General features: G+C 41.1%; 1 protein-coding gene across 1 annotated transcript in view; it reads right to left on the bottom strand.

Annotated features, from left to right (window-relative positions):
- Positions 1–1,352: 1,352 nt before the first annotated feature.
- Positions 1,353–12,267, bottom strand: part of LOC129637612 (phospholipid-transporting ATPase VB-like) — a 379,551-nt gene continuing 368,636 nt past the window's right edge. The window contains exons 24-25 of the mRNA XM_055561831.1: positions 8,163–8,350; positions 1,353–1,833 (exon numbers count right to left, since the gene is read on the bottom strand). Of these exons, the coding sequence (XP_055417806.1) occupies positions 1,374–1,833; positions 8,163–8,350 (648 nt within the window). The 3' untranslated portion in view covers positions 1,353–1,373. The remainder of the gene's footprint in view (positions 1,834–8,162; positions 8,351–12,267) is intronic.

Genomic DNA, 12,267 nt, shown 5'->3' on the forward strand with positions numbered 1-12,267 from the left:
GTTTAACATTGGTTCTACTCTTTCAGATGCTGTTGTTTGGACTCAAAGTTGCTCTGTCATCTGGGTTGTCTATTCTGGGTGCAGCTGTGCAAAAGTTTGATCTTGGAGTTTGCCTTTTCTGAGAGCAGAATGCAGATGGGTACAGGTTTCCCCTGCAGCCTGAAAGTAGAGTGTTACTATGAAAAATTTCATAAGCTGAAATGGTATAAACAAAGAAGCAGTTACCTTAGGATACATCTTGCTAACAGATGTACAAAATACATTGAGATAAGGCACAGATGCTCAGATAGAGTTCAAAGCTATGGCGATTTGATTCTGAGGAGCTGTGCAGTTCCCAGGGAAGGAGGTTGGCAGCACCACTGAATGCTTGGGTAGAAGTAGCCTGAACCTCTAACCACTACCTCTAACTACTGGCTGCAAAACGAATGCTGAATGCTCTTTTCGCCTTTTGTTTTGGTAAAAGGAAAAATTCTCTTTGGATTTCTTTTGGTTAGCAACAATAGGTACTAACATAGGTTTTTCCTTAAAGGAAAATGGTGTAAGGCAGACTTTGGAGAACTTGGGGATATTTATACTTTTATTTAAAAATAAATAAAATAAATATCTTAAAGAAGAGTGCTGCCTATGTCCTCTTGGTAGATTCCCCAGACTGTGGGACATGTGGGCCTATTAGCTAAAGCATGGGGTTACCGGTGCACCTCTTCACTTTCACATGTTGGTTTTCTTTCTGCTCTTACACTAGCTGTGGCCTTAACACCGTTGGAAGCGTCTGTGGCTCTGAGTTCAAATCTGGTTTTAATCTTCAGATGTCCTTTTCTTTGGCTTAGAGCAGACCCAACTCTGAGAATGGAAGAGGTGTTAACCCTGACATGACCATTCCTGCAATACTCTTGAGATGAGGCTCTTGTGTGTATGAGACTCTTCTGAAACTTGAACTCTTGGCACTAAGGGATGAGGTGATGGTTTGAGAAGGCCATAAACCTCCAGATCTTGAGAGGTTGGCTAGGTCAAGACACTTCTTGGCATCTTGGAATAGGATGCAACCCAGTTGCATTGGGCTGTAGGCTGTCATTATCCAGAGGGTCAGAGAATCTCTCCGGGCTAAAGAATGAAAAAACTCAATGCAATAGAAATATAACCTCCTTATAAAAAACCATTTACAAGATGTGCTGCCTGGCAGCAGGAGAAAACTAGAGGTTGACTGATTTCCAGTTCTTTTTTGTTAACCCCCTTGGGGCCAGCATGTCTTCTAAGGGTGGGGATAAGAGAGTAAGACTGGCACATTCTTTGCTCCTTGAGGAGGAAGAGTCACAGTTAATTAAGCCACTGGTCAGGTGGCCTCCTCTGAGTGTGTACAGATGTCTGTAGGCCCCTCATATGGTCAGTGAGCTCTGGGATCGGCGGTGGCCACCCCGGCTGAAGGGCCGGTTTGAGTTAGTCTGTGCACTTGAGTAGGCACCGGACGCCACCATCCTACTAGGCTCCAAGAGCAGGTGCTCCCCAGATGAGAATTTAGCCCAGGAGTCCACTGAGTATGAGTCGTCCCTTGTGTGGTCTCTGCTGCATCTCTCTCCAGGCAGTACCCAGTCCTCCTCATACCTCCGCTTGGCAGGGCTCAAGTTCTTTGGGGTGCTGCTTCTGAAGCTCTGATGTGAGGCAGGTGACCCCAGACGGTTGGTGGGCTGGGCCTCTCCAGGGGTGGTGGCAGGCCTCTGGCGGCTTCTCCAGCTCTGGATTTCCAGCTCTCTTTTGTCCGCAGGGAGTTTGTCAATTTTCTGAGCTCTTAGGATTGGAGACTTCCCGTATGTCCCTTGTAGAGTCAGGAAAATGTACCTGGTGGGAAATAACAGAATAAAGATATTTTGTGACTTCTGACTTCTTGAATTTCAGCATTTAAAGGACCCTTAGAATCCAAGTTCCCACCCAGTGGAGGATCCCCTTTGCCACTCTGTTAACTGATGGATCAAATCTATGTCCAGGCACTTCTGGTACTGGGGGAGTTCAGCAACAAAATGTAACAGCTAACATTTGTTATGTACTGTACACATAACTCATGTTATTCTCCCCCAAATCCCAAACAGTTGGTACTTTTGTTTCCTACTACGTACAGACATGGAACCTGAGGCACTAAGTGACTGAATGATTTGTCCAGAGTCATAGAGTGATTGAGGTGTGGTCAGGACTCAGTGCCCTGGATTCTGATGCTTTCCTCTCACCTACTGTGCATGTGGCCATTCTATTTCTGGGCTGTTCTAATTTAGGCAAATTTACTTGCTTTGGCGTGTCAAATCTTTGTGGAACTTAATAATTTTTAAGTAGTTTCCCAATACATATTCTTTTCTTGAATCCATGGGCTATGCCAACTTCAGAGCATCAGTATATTATCACTATTTGCTAGATGACGATACCATCGAGGCTCCAAATGATGAGCTGGGTTTCCTAAGATTTCCTGAGAAGTTGACAGATCTCCCTGATGGTTAACCCATGGTTCCTCTCTCCTACCAAGCTGCCTGTAGTGGACTCTGGAATAGAAGTCTCTATATGTGGCTCAGATCATGAGCTCCTTACTGCCAAATTCAGACTTAAATTGAAAAAAGTATGGAAAACCACTAGACCATTCAGGTATGACCTAAATCAAATCCCTTATGATTATACAGTAGAAGTGACAAATAGATTCAAGGGACTAGATCTGTTAGACAGAGTGCCTGATGAACTATGGATGGAGCTTCATGACATTGTACAGAAGACAGGGATCAAGACCATTCCCAAGAAAAACAAATGCAAAAAAGCAAAATGGCTGTCTGAGGAGGACTTACAAACAGCTGTGAAAAGAGAAGCAAAAAGCAAAGGAGAAAAGGAAGATATACACATGTGAATGCAGAGTTGCATAGAATAGCAAGGAGAGATAAGAAAGCCTTCTTCAGTGATCAGTGCAAAGAAATAGAGGAAAACAATATAATGGGAAAGACTGGAGGTCTCTTCAAGAAAATTAGAGATACCAAGGGAATATTTCATGCAAAGATGATGGGCTCAATAAAGGACAGAAATGGTATGGACCTAACAGAAACAGAAGAAATTAAGAAGAGATGGCAAGAATACACAGAAGAACTGTACAAAAAAGATCTTCATGACCCAGATAATCACGATGGTGTGATCACTGACCTAGAGCCAGACATCCTGGAATGTGAAGTCAAGTGGGCCTTAGGAAGTATCGCTATGAACAAAGCTAGTGGAGGTGATGGAATTCCAGTTGAGCTCTTTCAAATCATAAAAGATGATGTTGTGAAAGTGCTGCACTCAATATGCCAGCAAATTTGGAAAACTCAGCAGTGGCCACGGGACTGGAAAAGGTCAGTTTTCATTCAAATCCCAAAGAAAGGCAAAGAAGGCTCAAACTACCGCACAGTTGCACTCATCTCACGTGCTAGTAAAGTAATGCTCAAAATTCTCCAAGTCAGGCTTCAGCAGTACGCGAACTGTGAACTTCCAGATGTTCAAGCTGGTTTTAGAAAAGGCAGAGGAACCAGAGATCAAATTGCCAACATCTGCTGGATCATGGAAAAAGCAAGAGAGTTCCAGAAAAACACCTATTTCTGCTTTATTGACTATGCCAAAGCCTTTGACTGTGTGGATCACAATAAACTGTGGAAAATTCTGAAAGAGATGGGAATACCAGACCACCTGACCTGCCTCTTGAGAAACCTGTATGCAGGTCAGGAAGCACCAGTTAGAACTGGACATGGAACAACAGACTGGTTCCAAATAGGAAAAGGAGTACGTCAAGGCTGTATATTGTCACCCTGCTTATTAACTTATATGCAGAGTACATCATGAGAAATGCTGGACTGGAAGGAGCACAAACTGGAATCAAGGTTTCTGGGAGAAATCTCAATAACCTCAGATATGCAGATGATACCACCCTTATGGTAGAAAGTGAAGAAGAACTAAAGAGCCTCTTGATGAAAGTGAAAATGGAGAGTGAAAAAGTTGGCTTCAAGCTCAACATTCAGAAAACGAAGATCATGGCATCCAGTCCCATCACTTCATGGCTGAGAGACTGAACTGAACTGAATGCAATTAAAGTTCAATTAAAAAATGTAATCCAACTGGTCCAGAGGACATCTAAGGTCTTTTCCAAAAATAATCCTTAATTTTTTTTAACCTTCTAAGAGCCTTATAAGCAGAGGTGCTTTTATCCTTCTATTATGTCTAAGAGATTCCAGATGACCTCAATGTGAGCAGGGGTTTCTTAAGACCACAGTAGATCCTACGGAATCAGAAACTTTCCCCCACTCTTTCTCATCTCACTCAGGGAGGAAGTACAGGTGGCCATGCCTATGTTTTTCAGGAAAGACTCAACTTTTGCCTGGAAACTAGAATTTTCACAGTTTAAACATTTCCCCCAAGCTATGAATTTCCTTCTCTGTGCATTTAGAACAAATAACTGTCAAGTTCCTACAATGGGACAAACCCCAAGGGATTAAGCTGTGAACCAGACTGACAGGATTCTAGCTGTCAGAAAGCACAGGAACCAGAGTTAGAAGCTACGAAAACAGTGAGTGTGTCACACACATGATCTGATGTTAGAGACCTTCCTCGAGGAGGAAACAAGAAAGCTGAGGGCTGAGGGATGCAGAGAAGAGGTGAGAGCCAGATTCTGGGCAGGCTGCCGTGTGGAGACTGAGGGCAGGAGTGGGGTAAGAGGTCACAGGTATCGGTAAGGCCAGAGCAGGCAAGGACCGCGGGGAATGTCTTGGGTTTTGTAAGTATTGTAAAGGCCTTGGCAAGCCCTTGGAAAGTTACAAACGTGACACGATCACACTTTGACACAATGATAATGGATTAGAGTAAACCCAAAAGAAGACTATTGAAATAATTGGGAATGAAAGAATTATAACCTATCTATGGTGGGGGTGGGGGCTGTAGAAATGGAAATAGCAGATGGATTCTGTTTAACAAGATAAAACTACCAGGTCTTGGCAATGGATAAGAGAGGGCCATGTGGTGGTGGGTGGTGTCAAGGATAATTTTCATGGGCCTGCCTTGATCCTCAGTGGGTAACAGTGGATACAAGGAACTTGGGAAGAGAGCCATGTTTCTGGGAGGGTGGTGGTGATAGAAGGCAGATCATGAATTAAGTTATAGATGTCTGCCACTTTCCTCAGACGTGGCATGTCCAGTGCTGGTGAGGCATAGGTAGCTAGAAGGATGTATCTGGGATTCTGGAGAAAGATCTGGGCTGGGAGTTTATATTAGAGATTCATCTGTGAAAAATGACATTTAACTTCACAATAATGGTTGCTATGTTTATGGAAAGGACTAAAGTTAGAAGACAAAAGAACCCAGGACAAAGGCTTGACGTACACCATGTCATCTTTGAACCAGCAGAGGAAACAAGAGGTAGGAGAAAAACCAAGAGAGTGTTGTGTTACTGAAGCCAAATGAAGTGTACAAGGACTGTTGGGGCCTAGTGTAGCTAATTATGCTGCATTATGTTTTAAAGTTTGTGTGTTAGTAATTTTACAGATAAAAGAAGTTTGCTCTCAGTTTAAGAGAATCATACAGTTCCTTTATACTGGTTGAATTAATTAGACTAAGATTAGTGAGGTCATGGTTAGCGGCTAATTATCACAGGCTTGGTGAGTGAAATCAATCATTATAAATACAGCTTACATCTTTAAGTGAACAAATACAGTTTTCTACAGCAAACATTCTGCCATGTAGATTTCTGTAACAAAAATTAATCATTCCAAGGTTATAAGTTAACAGTCCTTGGAGCTATTAAAATAATCCTTTCTCTGTCAAAGGAAATCTCTTTGCCTTTTTTAGTAAACAGAATTAAGTAGGAATTCAAGTTTATGATGATCTAGAATAAGCAGAGATTTAACTTGCATGCTATGGTAACTGGCAAGAAAATATTTGCTAACTTTCCCTAGCTTGTCCCTCATCTGTTGAACAAGATATAATGGTGAGTATTTGTCTTTTCCAAGAATGTGCTTTTCAACCATCCTTATCAAGCTGGTAGCCTCTGGCTCCAAGTGTGTCTTCTCACCAAGAATAAGACAAAGAACCAGAACTCTTTGTAGATGATGAACTCTTCCTCTACCCCAATTAAGACACCTAACAGAGGAGGTCAGTCCTTGGTCAGAGGTGATCACAGCCATATTTAACCCCAAAAGTGTGGATGAAAGCATTTAACACAGATACCTGATATCCTTTTCCAATGAGGACAGGACCTTCAAGGTCTTTCCCAGGATCTGTCTCCCAAGCGGGGGTGGGAAATATGTCCTCTGAGGCTTGTGCTTACTTGCCTCCCAGTCTTCAGTCTCAGGGCCCTTGATTAGTGCTAATCACTCTTACCTGTATTGTATGTCTGAATTGTCTACTGGATGGTAGACTTCTTGAGAGAAAGAGCCCTATTTTATTCATCTTTCTGTTTCTTTAACATCTTTTTTTCTCATTTATCTCTGAGGGCAGCCTTTGTGATAAGAACTATGCTAAGTGTGGGTTATATAATGATAACAAGCAGGATACTTCTTTCTAGGAGTTTATGACAAACAGATAAAACAGACAGTACGTGGGATAAAGGTAGTGACAGATACAACCAGGTGACGGGAACACATGATCTGTTTCAGCTTGAGGGTGGTAGGTGAAGTCACAAAAGGGTTCAGGAATTGGTCACACCTGGAATGTCAAAGGATGAGGAGGTGTGGTAACAGGAAGGACATTTTGAGTAGAAGGGTCAGCATGAACACAGGCAGGAAGACGAGAGGGCATGCAGACTTTAGGAAAGGTCCAAGAAGCATGGTGATGTGCAGCCCAAAGTTTGAGGCAGGGACTAGGGAGATAAGGCTGTGGAGACCAGGAAGGGCCAAGCAGGGAGACCATGTATACTTAGAACCCAACCATGTGTTGAGTTTACAGGAGTGTTTGTCATCTTGATATGTTCAGCCTCTAAACCCTGCATCAGATGTCAAGGTTCTGAGGTGTCTTAGGAAGAAGAAAGGGAGCCCAAACTAGGTTAAGCATGCTGCCAAACTCATTAAAGGAACCCAAGTGTGCTAATGACTTTCTGCCTAATTTTGGATTATAAAAAGTTCTCCACAGTGTTGTGATGGCCTCTTGACTATGGCTTATAATGGTAAAGTAGTTGAATTTCAAAGATTCAGAGTGACAAGATCCTGAGGATGGAGAGGGGCTAGGTCTTGCCTCTGGGTACAGCATCATTAAGTTCACCAAATACTCTGACATAGAGTGTGGGCTGGAGAATAGAACACTGGCCTCTGAGTTGGGAGAACAGACTCCCCCTGTGATTGGTGGTGAGCTGGTGGACACATTCTGGTTCCTCTTGGGACCTCAGCTGTCCCATGAGCAAGTGGGACTACAACCACAGCTCTGTCTAATTTCTTAGGTGATTTTGAAAAAGTAAAATGATGAACTAGATAGAAAAGCATGTGTCAAGAGTAAACTCCAAGGACATGTGAGGCATTGTTGCTATTTTGTTTTGAAAAGCTGACTGTAGAGGCTATAGACTGGAAATGTTAGAAATGGTCACTCTGCGGAAGTGATTTATTTGGCTAATATAGGGTGTGTGTATGTGTATGAGTCTCTGTGTGTTTTAACAAATTTGAGTAGTATTTAAAACTTGGATATTTTCTGCAAAATTTGTGGGAAAAATCGAAAGCTCTGAAATGCTCATCTTGATTTTTCCTTGGGGCAGTGATAGGCTGAAGCTTAGTAGTTCCTTCCCCAATGCCTGTATTTCACCTGGCTTGCTGCCATTGCTTACCTATCCCTGAAGGCATTTGACAGTTGAGACTCCTGGGCTGATGAATAAAGGACTACAAGAGCTTTTCAAAATGATTCTCTATACACAACACGATTTGTATGGCAGGAGGGGAGAAATTGGTACTCTCATTCTACAGGTGTCATAACAGAGGGCATGCCAGATTCGGTGGCTTTGCTGCTCTGAGGCTGACCTGGGACCAGATTCCGTGCTATTTGCCTCCAAGTTTATGGTTCTTTCTGTGCTAGCTCCCTCCCTTTGGAACAAGAGCCTCAAGCATCCCAGCTGGGGTCAAACTCCTGATTCTTAGGCTATGAGAATGGCTGATGGAGGAGAGTGGTAGTTCTAGGAAGGAAACAGCACCCCCTGCTCAAACCTTGGGAGAAGAGCCACGGCCGGTGTGAGAAAGCAGACAAGGTAGAACGTGGGGTCTGAGAGCTGGCCTTCCATCACCCAGTAGGGATTGGTGGGGCTGTTGCAGCTGACGCAGATGGCATTGTACGCAAGGGACACCGCAAAGTACATCAGGAAGCTGCCTGCGAGAACAAGCCCGTGGATGGCGGTCTGCGGAAGCGAAGAAGTAAACACTGCTGAGGGGACAGTTTAGATTAGTGGGCAATGCACTCATGCTACTTTAACTTTGTTTTACACTTTTCTTTTTTGGAAATGCAACATACTGTTTTTAAAAGTGTGCCATTTAAGGGCTTATTATAAAGTAAATACCTAGGTTGCTGCCACCCAGAATTTGAACACAGATACCCCAGACACCCCTAAATCACCTTGACTTTTGTGATAATTTTCATGATATTCTTTAGTCTTAAAAAAGTTATATTTTGTGTGACTTTTGTCTTTTTTCCTTAATGTGATGATGAATCAGTCTCTTCCACATGTGGCCATCAGGTATTCATTTCTGAAGCAGCGCAGTCTTCTGTAGTCTGATCTCATTTTGTCCTGCCTCTTTTATGCTTCTTCCAATTCCTATCCTTTTGTAAACTTACTGATGATTTCATATAATTTCATTTCCACCTCTACTAGTTTGAAAGTTATGTATTTCATTTCTATTCTTTCAGTGATTACTCAATAAATGACAGTAAGCAATCTTAACTTACTGTAGTATAAAGTTTATATGTTTCCCTCCTCCTAAATTATGCTAAGGGCTTTAGAATAAATTAACTCTGTTTACCTTCTTCCTGATTTATATCTTATTGCTACTGTATATTTAAATTCTATCATCTTTGTAAATCACACAAATCATTATTACAGTTTAATATGGTCAATAGTCTTTAAGATTTACTTACATGCTTGACACTTTTCTATGCCTTCATTATCTCTTGCATTTTGGGTTTTCCATCTTAACTGTATTTTCTTATACTTTTTAAAAAAAGTTTATATTGAAGTGTAATTGATTAACGATGTTGCATTAGTTTTAGGTGTATAGCAGAGTGATTCAGTTATATATATACACAAGTATCTATTCTTTTTCAAATTCTTTTCCCATTTAGGTTACTACAGAATATTGAGCAGAGTTCCCTGTGCTATATAGTAGGTCTTTGTTGGTTATCTATTTTAAGTATAATACTGTGTACCTGTCCATCCAAAACTTCTAGTCTATCACTTACCCTTTTTCCCCCTGGTAACCACAAACTTGTTCTCTTAAGTCTGTGTTTCTGTTTAGTAAATAACAATTCATTTGTATCATTTTTAAAAGATTCTGCATGTCAGTGATATCACATGATATTTGTCTTTCTCTGCCTGACTTCACTTAGTGTGATAATCTCCAGGTCCATCCATGTTGTTGCAAATGGCATTATTTTACTCTTTTTAATGGCTGAGTAACAGTCCATTGTATATATGTACCACATCTTCTTTATCCATTGCTCTATTCAGACATTCATTGGACATGTCTATTCAATTAAGACAATAGCCATGTCTTGGCTATTGTAAAGAGCACTGCAGTGAACATTGGGGTATCTTTCCTTGTACTTTTAGTTGATCTTTGAACAACAGGGGTTTGAACTATGTGTGTCCACTTATATGTGGATTTTTCTCAAAAATACTGCAGTATTGCCTGATCCATGGTTGGTTGAATCCACAGATACAGAGGACTGATTATGGGACTTGAGCATCCACAGAATCTGGTGTTTGCATTGGGTCCTGGAACCAGTCCCCAGTGGATACTGAGGGTGGCTATACATCCTTTAGAATTTTTCTTTAGTGGAAGTCTGCTGATGATATATTTTCTGATTCATTATTTCATCTTTATTCTTAAAAGATATTTTTGATCTTTTTTGGAAGTTATTTTCTTTTAGTATATTTAATATAGCATTTCACTATTTTCTGGGCTTCCCAGGTGGCTCAGACAGTAAAGAACCTGCCTGCAATGCAGGAGACCTAGGTTCAATCCCTGGATTGGGAAGATCCCCTGGAGAAGAGAATGGCTCCCACTTCAGTACTCTTGAGGCTTTCCTGGTGGCTTAGATGATAAAGAATATGCCTGCAATGTGAGAGACTTGGGTTGAATCCCTGGATCGGGAAGGTCCCCTAAATAAGGGAATGGCTACCCACTCCAGTTTTCTTACGTGGAGAATTCCATGGACAGAGGGGTCTGGCAGGCTACAGTCCATGGGGTCACAAAGAGTTGGACATTACTGAGGGACCGACTTTCACTATTTTCTGGCTTCTATTGTTGCTACTGAGATGTTAACAAAACTTTATCTGTTGTTCCTTAGAAAGAAACCTTTATCTCAATCTGGCTGCTTTATGATCTTTATTTTTGTCTTTAGTGTTCTATAGTTTTCTTATAAGTGTGGTGTTTTAAAAAATATTATCTTGCTTGAGTTTTGCTAAACTTCTTGACATTATGGCTTGATGGCTTTTGTTACTTTTGCAAAATTCTCAAGTCACTATCTTTTCAAATATTACCTCTGTGTCTCTTTCTCCTCCAAGACTCTAATCAAATGTATGTTAGATCTTTTAAGATACCCACCTTATCTTTTATATATCTCTTCCATAATTTTCATTATTCTACTTTTGTTTTATATTCTGGATAATTTGACCAGTTCACTAATTTTCTCCTCAGCTCTGCCTCATCTGCAGTTAAGCCAGCCATTGAAATTTAAATTACAGTTATTGGATTTTTTTAATTTCTAAAACTTTTACTTGGTCTTTAAAGAAAATCTTCTAGGTTTCTTTGTATGGCTTACCATACATTCTTGCAGATATTTTAAAGCTTATTTATTTTTAAACATAGCAAACAAACCTTTTCTATGAGTTATTTCTGATAATTTCAATACCTTAAATATTTGTTACTGATGTATGTGCTTGTGATCCTTATTGATAAGTCCTTGTTTCGTTTGAACTTCCTTTTTTTGTGTGTGTGTGTTTAAAATTTTTTCTTAACTCATTTGAGAGTTATTTAAATTTCTTAATACAATCAATTGTTATATAGTGCAAATATCTTAATGTCTACTGTTGGTTATTATAATTGAGGTAAAGTTGATTTACAGTATTGTGTTAGTTTCAGGTGTACAGCACAGTGATTTAGTTACATATACGTGGTCCATTTCCCAGGATGAGTCCTTTATATTGACTCTCCCTGATCTGTTCAGCACAGTGGGGACAATCCCTACAGTCCCTGCTGGGGAGAGGAATGCAGGTAACTGTACCCTTACTCTGAAGGTAGAGCATTTGGGGCCCTAACGTAATGTGATCTCTTATTAGACTGTCACTAAGCAGAGACATTACTTTGCCAACAAAGGTCCGTCTAGTCAAGACTATGGTTTTTCCTGTGGTCAGGTATGGATGTGGGAGTTGGACTGTGAAGAAAGCTGAGCACTGAAGAATGGATGCTTTTGGACTGTGGTGTTGGAGAAGACTCTTGAGAGTCCCTTGGACTGCAAGGAGATCCAACCAGTCCATTCTGAAGGAGATCAGCCCTGGGTGTTCTTTGGAAGGAATGATGCTAAAGCTGAAACTCCAGTACTTTGGCCACCTCATGCGAAGAGTTGACTCTTTGGAAAAGACTCTGATGCTGGGAGGGATTGGGGGCAGGAGGAGAAGGGGACGACAGAGGATGAGATGGCTGGATGGCATCACCGACTCGATGGATGTGAGTCTGAGTGAACTCCAGGAGTTGGTGATGGACAGGGAGGCCTGGCATGCTGCGATTCATGGGGTTGCAAAGAGTTGGACACGACTGAGCAACTGAACTGAACAGGAGCCTGGGTTTTAGTTTCTGAATATTATGTTTAATGAAGTCTGCCAAAAAGTTCATTTTAGGCAGGGTTGCAAACACTCTCAAGAAAACATAGACTTTGGCATAGCTTGCTTCACTACAATCCCACTTTTCCAGAGGTGTTGGTCTTTAATTATCCTATCAGCCTTTTCATACTTTTAGAGTATGTATACATATATATACATACTCTTTGTATATGTTTGTATATATATACATTTTAATATTACATATATATACACAAATTTAT

The sequence above is a fragment of the Bubalus kerabau genome, chromosome 1, assembly GCF_029407905.1.
Source record: "Bubalus kerabau isolate K-KA32 ecotype Philippines breed swamp buffalo chromosome 1, PCC_UOA_SB_1v2, whole genome shotgun sequence".
Lineage (NCBI taxonomy): Eukaryota > Metazoa > Chordata > Mammalia > Artiodactyla > Bovidae > Bubalus > Bubalus kerabau.